This window comes from Myotis daubentonii, chromosome 5 (genome assembly GCF_963259705.1).
Source record: "Myotis daubentonii chromosome 5, mMyoDau2.1, whole genome shotgun sequence".
Classification (NCBI taxonomy): domain Eukaryota; kingdom Metazoa; phylum Chordata; class Mammalia; order Chiroptera; family Vespertilionidae; genus Myotis; species Myotis daubentonii.
This window is the reverse complement of record NC_081844.1, coordinates 21,188,386-21,200,504: the sequence shown is the minus strand read 5'-3', so window position 1 is coordinate 21,200,504 and position 12,119 is coordinate 21,188,386. Positions and strand designations below refer to the sequence as shown.

The following is a 12,119-nucleotide window of genomic DNA, read 5'->3' as shown; positions in this document are numbered from 1 at the left end:
CTCAGGAGGTCCATAAGATGGGAGTCACAGACACATAAACGATGATGACAACGCCATGTGATGGGGGATGTGAGGAGAAGCTAAGAATCTGAGAGGCACCTGACCCAGGAAGCATGGTAGGCTTCCTGGAGGTGGCGGCGTGTGCCCTGAGACTGGTTGATTGAGGCATATGGGAGTGAGGTATGAGGCATGTGGTGGGATCTGGGGTGAGAGCGAGAGAGGTTGGCACATTCAAGAAACAGAAGATGCTGCCATCTCATTTTAGCCTAGAGATACAAAATTGGGGGGAGGGTGTTGGAATTGGAAGAGACATGTCCAATTTTTAGTCCTAGGACAGCCTGCCTCTTCCCCCAGAATCCTCCTGTGAGTCCAGCCCAATGCCTGGTGGGTGTCTGGGGTCTCCTGTTACTACTTCTTCTGGAATAAGGCCAAGGCCCCCTTACACAGGAGGGTGCTCACCTACTCGCTATCAACAGTTACACAGAGGAGGAGAGGACGGGAGGGGCCTTTGGAGCCTTCTCCAAGACAGTGCCTGGTCATGCCCCTGCCCCCTGCAGGACCCACTCCAAACCCAGTCTTTAGTCCATAGCTAGTCTCTCAGCAGTGCCCTAGCCCATGGACATGACCCCACCAGGCATTTTCCTGCTCTACACAGGACTTTTATTGGTTTCAGTCCCTGTGGCCGGGATTCCCTTTCCCCTGCCATCAGCCAAGAGGACGCCTGTGCATCCTTTAAGTCCCAGAGAAAACATTCCTTCCCCCACATTTCCCATAGTCACCAGCAGGTGGCTCCCTCACAGGCCTGCACATCGTGCTGCGGCTGGTGGATCACGGGTCTGGGACCGGGGATATGAAGTATCTCTGTGTTCCCAGCGCCTGTAACAGTGAGGGCCTCACAGTTGAAACCCAGTATACAGATGCTTCTCGACTTACAGTAGAGTTGCATCCTGAGAAAGCCCTCGTAAATTGCAATTATAGTGGGTTGAAAATGCATTTGATAGGCCTAACCTATCAGACGTCATAGCTTAGCCTAGCTCACCTCCAGTGTGCTCAGAGCACTTGGTTGGCCTCCAGTGGGGCAGAATCGTGGAACACAATGAACACGCTGTGGAGTACCTGTGGTTTGCCCTCATGGTTGCGTGGCTGACTGGGAGCTGTGGTGTGCTGCCTGGGCCCAGCATCACAGAGGGCACAGTACCACATATTGCTATATCCACTGAATGTGTGTTGCTTTTGAACCATCATAAAGTAAACAAAGTATAAGTCGCACCATTGTAAGTCGCGGACCATCTACGCCTCGTATGGAGTTCGGTGGCAAAGCCACTGCTATTGTCCAGAGTCCAAGATCTCAAGCCGAGTGTCGAATGTCCTGTAACGAAACTCAGAGATGCAGTGCTTCTGTGGGCATAATAAGCGCACACAGTGTGTCCACATGACCGTGACCAATGGTCAGATTCGTTCTGGCAGGGAAGTGTTACTACTCCCAGTTTTCAGATGAGGAGACTGAGGTTCTGAGGTTTGTATTAATTTTTTTCTGAGGTCAAAGGGCCTATTAGCAATGGAGCTGTAGGCCACACCCTGACTCTAAAGAAGACATTGATTGAAAGGGACCAGAGCAAACGTCAAACACTTTTAGAGGAGAGAGATGTGTGCATCCTGGTCGGTGGCTGGACATGTGGTGCAGAGCCTGTAGCTGGCCGATGGGGCCCACTCTAGGGGCCAGCAGCAGAAGATGCACAGGGGAAAGGACTGCTTCACCGTCCCTGCCCCATCTGGAAACCGAGAACAAGACATCGCATCAGAATGTGAACACTCAAGCCCAGCCGGCGTGGCTCAGTGGTTGATCATCGACCTATGAACCAGGAGGTCCGGGTTCGATTCCCGGTCAGGGCACATGCCTGGGTTGTGGGCTTGACCCCCAGTAGGGGACGTGCAGGAGACAGTTGATCAATGATTCTCTCTCATTGATGTTTCTATTTCTCTCTTCCTCTCTGAAATCAATAAAAAAATATTTTTTAAAAAAGAAAGAAAGTGAACACACAAGAGCACATGCACAGGACAGGGCATAACTCAGGCTCCAGGGTGATATTGCTCCCTGAACTCATCCTAGGTCCATGGCGAATGTCCCCCCAAGTCAGTGCATCACCACCTCAGGCTGCCAAAACCCAGACGTACCTCTAAAAGAAATTTCATGCCACCAAGGCACACGTGCAAATCTTAGAGCTACTTTAGTCTTTGGTCAACCCTCTATGTAGGCTTGAGGGTTAAGAGAGGCCCCCCGAGGGAGAAATGGGGACCAGCGCTGTCCCTGAGGGGTGAGAGGCACCAAAGGGGAGTGAAAAATTCAAGGCAATTCTTTCTTGCGATGGAGATCCACTGGAACTCAGTCTGGTTCTCCGCGCTCAGAAACCCACGCGGTCCAACTGCCGAGACCAAATTGACAAAGGAGGCATTCCAAGTACCCAGGTGGCTCTGGGCACGTGAATGCGTGTGATGTTCCATGAAGATGCACCCCTCGTGCCTACAACTGTGGGGAACGTAAGTGACTGACGCCACGGCCAATGTCTGAGTGCAGTTGGTCTCCTCGGATGAAACTTAGGCTCCACACTCCCCATCAGCTTCACCGCAACGTTCTTGGCACTGCGCTGCGGTCTAGGATGGCTTTACCCAGCCTATTTCCTCCCTTCTCTTCGCCACAGGGGTCTACAGCGCTCCCAGCCTCTTCCAGGTCCTTCGCCCTCCTCCTCACAGGAGTCTTCCCTAGTCAGTCCTTGTATGCCTCATCCTGTCTCAGCATCTACTTCTTGGAAGACCTGAGCAAACACACAGCAGGTAGAGGGTGCCATTTGCAAACCCACCTCAGAAGGTCGGGCAGGTCTCGGTGGATGCATGGAGTCTTACGTGCTTCACTGGACTCTGGAAGAAGCTGTGATTAAGGTACCCAGGAGCCCAAGAATACGGTTCTTCAACAAGACAAACCCCACCCACCACTGCCCTCCCCAGAGGGTTGTACCATTGACACCCCCCTAGCAGTTCTTGAGCGTGCTCAGTTCCCTCATCCTTGCCAATACTGAGTGTCACCCATGCGGTGCATGGCTACCGGTCTGCCAGGCCAGAAGTTGTATTTCATTGTTCCTGCTGGAATTTCTTAAACCATGAGGGAGATTGAACTTTTTTAGTGTTGAAGTTCACATAATGAAGCATAGTAACCTCCATCTTGGGTAAAAACTGCTGTTTAAAATTTTAACCCTGCTATTCTGGCTTCTGTAAACGTTTGCTTGCTTAAATGATAGGGAAAATAAGACTACAACCCATTCCAGAGAGGCCATAGCCATGCCCCAGACAGAGTTGTCAGTGCTGGTGCCAGGCCAGGCCTTGAGATGAGGTCTCATGGCCCCTTCCCAGCACGCGGGACCTCTTTCTCAGAAGGCCCGGAAGTCTCATTCCAAATTTGGAAAACAAAGAGCTGAAAAATGTATAAATAGGAGAGACTTCAACCATGTTGGGCCCCAGAATTTGAGAAGCAATATTTCCTCTGGGCCCGCTAGTGAAATGAAAAAGACTCCAAATAAATTTGGCTTATCGATTAAGGCGTCTTCTGATTTACAATATAACAATAACGTAACATTAACCAGCAAAGTTAACGATTCAGTGGCATTTAAGGCATTCACAGTGTCGTGCAACCACCACCTCCATCTAGGTCTAGAGCAGTGGTCGGCAAACCGCGGCTCGCGAGCCACATGCGGCTCTTTGGCCCCTTGAGTGTGGCTCTTCCACAAAATACCGACTTATGCGTATGGGCCACGAAGTTTCAATCACACTGTACATGCGTGCCCGCGCGTGGTATTTTGTGGAAGAGCCACACTCACGGGGCCAAAGAGCCGCATGTGGCTCGCGAGCCGCGGTTTGCCGACCACTGGTCTAGAGCACTTCCATCACCCTCTGAGGAGACCCCATCCTCATTAAACACTCACTCCTATTCGCCTTCCCTCCAGCCCCTGGCAACCACTAATCTACGTTCTCTCTATGGGTCTCCCTGTTCCAGACATTTCATATACATGGCATCATATAATATGTTACCCTTTATGCCAGCTTTTCCCACTTACCATGATGTTTTTGAGGTTCGTCCACGTTGTAGCATATGTCAGCACATGAAAAGATACTAAAAATCATTAGACGTTCACTTACGTTACTAATTAACCTATAAATTTTCTTTATTTTTTTAGTAGTTTTTGGAGCTTTTTATTTCTTAACCTGAATGGTAATTACTACATGTTGCTTTGTTATTCTTCTTAAAACATATACAAATGTTTTATATGCTCTTGCGGATATATAATATACCTCACAATAAAAAGATAACACAAGAATATAGCACTACATCAATACATTTATAAACTTAAGCAAAATATATTCTTAGAAAAAATATAAATGACCATAATTGTCTCAGGAAAATATAGAGAATCTAAATAAACCTGTAATTTGTGTAATATGTTTTTTAAAAAGGAGGGTGGAGGGCCTGGATGATATAATGGTTGGTGATAGTATGCCACTGACAGAGGCATCTGGTTGATTTTCTAATTCTAAGTATGTGAGTTCATGGTGACGATCACGGAGGTTTCCAGGAAAACAAGCTGCATCTGCAGCAACACCTCTCCTTGGCGTTTCTAAAGCTGCATCAGCTCCTTCCTCCACGGCAGCAGGGGAGCCGAGAGGCCCCTCCACAACCAATGAGTCAGCTGGTCAGCTCTATCGTTTCTCTTTAAAGAAAAACAAAACAAGACAATGCCCAGCATCATTAGTAAAATGCAAACCAAAATCACAATGGGATACCACTTCACACCCATTAGAATGATGATAATTTAAAAACAACAACAAGAAGCAGAAAACAGCAAGTGTTGGCAGGTGTGTGGAGAAATCGGAACCATCATCCACTGCTGGTAAGAATGTAAAATGGTGCAGCCACGATGAAAAACAGTTTGGCAGTTTCTCAAAAGTAAAAATATAGAATTGCCATATGACCCAGCGATTCTACTCCTGGATATATACTCAAAGGAATTGAAAATAGGTCCTCAAACAAACCTTGTATGCAAGTGTTTACAGCAGCACTATTTATAACCGCCAGAAGGCGAAAACAATGCAAATGTCCGTCAATGAAAGACAGGACAGACAAAAGGTGGTATTATGTGGTAATGGAATATTTTTTAAAATATATTTTTATTGATTTCAGAGAGGATAGGAGAGAGCAAGAGAGATAGAAAAATCAATGATGAGAGAGAATCATTGATTGGCTGCCTCCTGCACGCCCCACACTAGGGATCAAGCCTGCAACATGGGTGCATAATCCTGGTTGGGAATTGAACCTTGACTTCCGGGTTCACAGGTCAATGCTCAATCGCTGAGCCATGCCAGCCAGGCTGGTACTGTAATATTATTCAGCAATTTAAAAACTGAATGATTGATACATGCTACAATATGGGTGACTCTGAAAACATTATATTGAGTGAAAAAACCCAGATCCAAAAGTCTGTATACTTCCATCTATATTACATTTCCATAACAGACAAATCTATGGAGATAGAAAGAAGATTAGTGATCCCCTGGATCTGGAAGAAAAGTGGAAAATGGGGGGGTGGGGGGGGGGTAAGGTTGATGCTAAAATATACAGCGTTTCTTTTTGGTGAAAATATTCTGAAATTGATTATGGAAGTAGTTGCACAGTTCTGTGAATGTACTAGAAACCTTTGGCTTGTATACACACAATGCACTAAATTAAAAATCTTTTGATGTGTGTGGTCAGGGCCATTTCCGTTCATGAGTTGTGCCCTGCAGTCAGACTACCTAAATCCAGCCCTACATCTGCCACTTCAGGCCCTGTGATGACGGGCAGGTGAGATTCGCAGTTTCCTTCCTCACTGGGCTTTGGTGAGAGTTATAGGACATTGCATGCTCATCACAGCTCCAACCACGTAACAAATACTATAACCATTATTAGTCATAAAATATTTTAAAAACTTCTTCATAGGAAAAATTGGGTGCATTCTATCCTCTGTCAACCAAGGGAGACAGGTCTGAGGAAAGACAACGCTCTGGAGACAAAATTCTTTCCCATAGCGGGGCCTAGGCTCAAAGGCCCCACTGGGGAAGGTGAGGTAACTGTACTCATTCTGACAAGGTTCTCTGGCATCACGCCCCAGGGGCCAGAGTCTGATATAAACCTGAGGTAGGGGTTCTGTGTGCTCCCAGAGAAAGCATAGTCCTCCTCCACAGCCACAAGACACACTCGAGGCGGCAGCAGTCCCAACCCACTGGGCCACACCACCTGAGGGCTGAGAGGTCCTGGGATCTGATGCAGGTACAGAGGTCATTGGTCAAGTAAGTGTGTCGGGTAGAGGAGCTGCCGGGGTGGGGCCTTCCTGCCCTGGAACTTCCCTCAGAGGTGGGGGTGCTCTCTGCTCTGTTTCACCCGCGAGGACTTCAGGTCTCTGCACAAGCCTCAGGAGTGGGGGGCGTTATGGGGAACGGGTTGAGAGTGGACACCAGAACCAGAGCCTGGCTGGATCCTCATGGGGCTGCGGGGGGCCCAGTGGAATGCTGTGTGTCAGGTGGGAGCTCAAAGGTGGATTCATCAAAGAGATGTAACTGTCCTGTTCCGTTTGTGTGGGCGGTGCAGAGGGGAGAGTTCACAGAGCTTTAGCCTAGCTCCGTGGTCAGCAAACTGCGGCTCGCGAGCCACATGCGGTTCTTTGGCCCCTTGAGTGTGGCTCTTCCTAGCCTTAGGAGTATCCTAATTACGTTAATAACAATGTACCTACCTATATAGTTTAAGTTTAAAAAATTTGGCTCTCAAAAGAATTTCAATCATTGTACTGTTGATCTTTGGCTCTGTTGACGAATGAGTTTGCTGACCACTGGCCTAGACCAGCGGTCCTCAGGGGGAGAGATTTTGACGTCTCCCCAAGAGGCCTCAAGATCTTTTTGCAGCCAGAGTGGGAGGGGGGCTACTGGCGTCCAGTGGGTCAAGGCCAGGGGTCAACCTCCTACAATAATTCACGGGGCAATCCCCACCACAAAGGAATGATCCGGCCCCGAATGTCAGTGGGTCCCGGTTGAGATCCCCTCATTCCCCTCAGTAGAGGGGACCTGGAAAGCGTCCTGCAGAGGTGAAGGCATGTGGGTGAGGGGAAGCCGCAGGTGCACAGGCTCTGAGGCAGGGGGTGGGAGTGCAGGTGTGGGGGGAGCGGAGCAGTGGTGAGCCCGGCAGGGTGAGGCCGGGGAAGACGCCGTCCACCTTCACAGTCAGGTCGGCTGCAGAATGGAAAGCACTGAGGGGGCGAGAGGGGCCATGCAGGGACCACGCCATGATGGGCCATCCAGGTGGGAGACGATGCTGGCTCACTCTGGGAATACATTTCCTGCGTGTGTCCAAGAGATGAAGATGCTGTTGTAAATCTACAAATTAGGCATCGATGGAATGTGAGAGGTGAGAGAGGAGGTGGTTGAGCTGACTAGGGTTGTGCAGGCTGTGCACCCGTGAATGGTGCCGTGCACGACTCCCAGGGCCAACCCCAGCAGCCCTGGTTGGGGGGAGCCCATTATGGACCCGGTGAGACTGGAGTGCCTGGGGCAGGAGGTGTCTGGGGGCGATGCCCAGGAAACAGGATATCACGTAGGAGTTTGGAGAGAAGCGGCTGCTGGAACCAGACATTCAGTCATTGAATGACACGTGCAAGGAAGTGTGGAGGATGACAGAGTCCTCTCATCCAGACACCTGCCACCTGTATCATAACTGTTCTCATGCCTCAGAGCTGCCTTGACCCTCGCATGGCGGCCAGTGTATGGGTTGCAGGGTGACCAGCACTCCTGGGTTCTGAGCACAGGACTCCAGAGATACAAAGGCCAGACCTGTGTCTCGCGGAGAAATGCACGCACTCCTCTCCTCAGCCCTCGGTGGAAGAGGACAGTCACTGCAAAGCTTTGGAGAGTCTATTCTTTTTCACTCATGTTTGCGGCTGCTCCCTGGAGAGATTTCTAGCTCTCTACCCCCTGGACACCAGGCTTGGCCATTGAAATGTAAGTGAAGGTGAGAGGGGTGGGAGAGTGTTTCCTGGCAGAAGCTCTTAGGAGTCAGCATACAATGCACTTTTCCCACTGCTGCAGTGACTGGCAGTGTCCCAGACAAAGGTTTGCCCACCAGTCTGAGCCCGGGAGTGAATTCATCACAGAGCACTACCATAGCGCCCTGTGATGGACATGGAGCCTGAGTGAGAAATCAGCCTTCGTTGCTGTCAGCCAGTGAGGTTTGGGCCTATATGTTACTGCAGCGTGATTTAGTCTAAACTGACTAATTCAGAGCCGACGGGCTGTCCAGTGGAGGCCAGACTGAGGTTCATGCAAGTCTCACCTGGCACATGGGGCCCACATTTGTGGACAAAGATCATCTGTCTCGAAGGTTGATGTAAAAAACATAGGATGAGCAAGGTTAGCTTCCTTTGGAAATAACTTACTCCAAGATATAGTGAATCAGTGTATCTCTCATAGCCCACGGAGGAGAGAGACATTGTTGGTGTAAAAGATACACCATTGTAACATTTAAAATTAATGCCTGCAACCCGGCCAGTTTCGCTCGGTGGTTGTTGACCTATGAATCATAGTTCGATTCCCAGACAGGGCACAGGCCAGGTTGCAGGCTGGATCCCCAGTGGGCAGGAGGCAGTCAACAATTCTCTCTCATCATTGATGTTTCTGTATCTCTCTCCATCTCTGAACTCAATTAAAAATATATTTTTAAAGAGAGCATCCTTTTAAAGATCTCCACACTCGTTGTCTCATTTAATTCTCTCAGGAAACTGAGGCTTTGGGCTTGTCTGTCACTGGCTCACACAGGTAATGTGTCAGGAATGACATTCAAACAGGATTCATCTGGACCCCAGAGACTTTACTCTCAAACACTAAGAATTCTTTTAATTGAGGCATAATTGACGTACAACATCATATTAGTTTCAGGTGTGCAACATAATAATTCTATATTTGTGTCTATTGAGACATGATCACAATAGGTCTAGTTAACATCCATCACCACAAAAGTTCTTGTGATGAGAACTTTAAAAATGTACTCTCTTCAAAAACTAAAACCATTTCCCCTGAGAACAGGAACAAGACAGGGATGTCCGCTCTCACCACTCTTATTCGACATAGTACGGGAAGTCCTAGCCACAGCGATCAGACAAGAAGAAGAAATAAAAGGCACCCAAATTGGAAAGGAGGAAGTAAAACTCTCAATATTCCCAGATGACATGATATTGTACATAGAAAACCCTTAAGACGCCACCAAAAAACTGCTAGATGTAATAAAAGAATTTGGCAAGGTATCAGGATACAAAAAAATCCACTCTTTGAGCAACTTTCAAATATACAACCCAGTATTGTTAACTATGGTCACTGTGATGGACATGCCCAGGACTTACTTCCTTTAATCTGAAATCTGTACCTCTTAGCTCCCTTCATCCATTTTGCGTCTCCTCCACCCCAGTCCCTGGCAACCACCAGTCTGTTCTAAGAGATCTTAACTCTCAGAAAAATACATAAGGTTCAACATGTTACCTATAAAATCATTACATCTTCACAACAACTCCTTGGGGCAGATATATTATTATCCTAATTTTACAGATGGGAAGACTAAGGCACAGAGAGGTTAATGAACTTGCCTAATGTCACACAGCTAGTAAGTGGCTGAGCTGGGATTTTAAACCCAGGCTGTCTGACTTTGTAGTTGATACCCTTATCACTCTATTACTCATTTTTATTTTAAAAGACAGACTCTGGAAATATTTATGCTGTTTATTTTGTGTTTATTTCTTTTTCTCCATCTTCATTGAGTGATATATTGACTGATAAAAAACCTACATGCCCAGGTGCCTACCTTGATGTGTTGATACACTGTAAAATCATTGCCATAGTCAAGCTAAGGAACATGTCACTGTTTTGGTAGCGTCACTGAGCGTTTCCACTATGAAAAATAATTACCCATATAACGTGTCAGATATGAACGTAAGCCCCTTGGGCTGATTTCTCTTATAACAATCCTAAAAGGTAAGAATTATTAATCCCGCCCTGGCTGGTGTGGCTCAGTGGATAGAGTGTTGGCCTGTGGACTGAAGGGTCCTGGGTTTGATTCCGGTCAAGGGCACATGCCTGGGTTTCGGGTCAATCCCCAGGAGGGGTCGTGCAGGAGACCCCTGATCAATGATTCTCTCTCATCATTGATGTTTCTATCTCTCTCTTCCCTCTCCCTTCCTCTCTGAAATCAATAAAAATCGATATTAAAAGAGAATTATTAATCCCATGTGTCAAATGAGGGAACTGAGGCTCAGAGAAGCTGAGAGGCACCTGGAAAGATGAGGGGGACAGGCGGCAATGGGGGGACTGGCTTCCTCCCCGGGAGCCCTCCCACTGCTGATGCCCTTGCTTCCGCTTGTAGAGCTGCCTGGACATGGCCAACCAGACCCAGGTCTCTGAGTTCATCCTCCTCGGCCTTTCTGAGCAGCCCCGGCAGCAGCAGGCGCTCGTGGGGCTCTCCTGCAGCCTGTACCTGACTGGGTGCCTGGGGAACCTGCTCACCGTCCTGGCCATCATCTCAGACCCTCGCCTGCACAGCCCCATGTACTTCTTCCTCAGCCACTTGTCTCTCCTCGACGTCTGCTTCACCTCCACCACCGTCCCCAAGATGCTGCTGAACCACGTGTGCGGGCTCGCCACCATCTCCTCCTCCGCGTGCCTGGTCCAGATGTATTTCTTCATCGCCTTTGGGGCGGCCGACAGCATCCTTCTCTCGGCCATGGCTTATGACCGCTACCTGGCCATCTGCCGCCCGCTGCACTACATGACGATCATGAGCATGCTTCGGTGTGCCCAGCTGGTGGCGGTAACCTGGGCTGTGGCCAGCTTCATCTCCTTGGTCCACACTATTCTGATGACCCGGCTGTCCTTTTACGCCAGTAGGGTCCCACACTTCTTCTGTGACATCAACGCCTTAATCCAGCTCTCCTGCTCTGACACGCAAGTCAACGAGATGCTGATGTTGGTGCTTGGGGGTTCAGGGGTGCTGGTCCCTTTTGTGTGCATCATGGCCTCTTACACACTCATCGCCGTGGCTGTGTGGAAGGTGCCCTCAGCCCGGGGGAAGTGGAAAGCGTTCTCCACCTGTGGCTCTCACCTTTGTGTCGTCTCTCTCTTCTACGGGACTATCATTGGGGTCTACTTCAACCCTGCATCCACACACACCACCTACAGGGACATGGCAGCCACAGTGATGTACACCATGGTGACCCCCATGCTGAACCCCTTCATTTACAGCCTGCGGAACCGGGATCTGAGGAGCGCCCTCAGGAGGCTTCTCAGCCAGAGCCACTTTGCTAAGCCTCTTTGAACACTCTTCTTATACCCACTTGCTTTGCAAATAGCCTGATGCTTCCCAATGTTAGAACTCAGGGTGGCATTTCTTTTTTCCCTTTTCTAAAGGTGCAAATTAAGTTATTATTCATGTAAGTTCTTTATTTTTTAATATATTTTGAATATATTGGACACCTAACATTGTGTAAGTTTAAGGTGTACAATGTGTGTTCATTTGAGACATATATTGTCATATGATTGCTGTTGTAGCAATATTTTGTACTTGTCACATGACATAATTATCCTCTCTTTTTAGTGGTTGGGATCATTAAGATTTATTCTCTTAGCTAGTTTGATGATCGTAGTACAGTATTGCTGTCTGTATTCATTATACTGTGCATTAACTCTCTATGGCTTATTTACCACTCGTTGAAAGTTTCTATCCTTAAACATCAATCTTGTCTTCCCAACCCCCATCTCCTAGTAACCACCATTCTCTGTTTTTCCACGAGTTTGATTTTTTTAGAGCAGACAGGTAAGTGGTATCGTACACTACTTGTCGTCCTCTGACTTATCTCACTTCGCATAATGTGCTCAAGGCCCATCCATGTTATTGCAAGTGGCAGGATATCCTCCTTTTTCATGGCTGAATAATATCATATATATAATATCATATATATATATGATTATATATATATATATATATCTATACTAATAAAAGAGAAAAATGG

General features: G+C 48.0%; 1 protein-coding gene across 1 annotated transcript; it reads left to right on the top strand.

The window, feature by feature from the left end:
* The first annotated feature begins 7,594 nt into the window (after nucleotides 1-7,594).
* LOC132234493 (olfactory receptor 1361-like) lies at nucleotides 7,595-11,425 on the top strand. The gene is made up of 2 exons (XM_059695446.1): nucleotides 7,595-7,666; nucleotides 10,478-11,425. The coding sequence occupies exons 1-2, from the start codon at nucleotides 7,595-7,597 to the stop codon at nucleotides 11,423-11,425; spliced, it is 1,020 nt and encodes a 339-aa protein (XP_059551429.1).
* The last annotated feature ends 694 nt before the right edge of the window (nucleotides 11,426-12,119 follow it).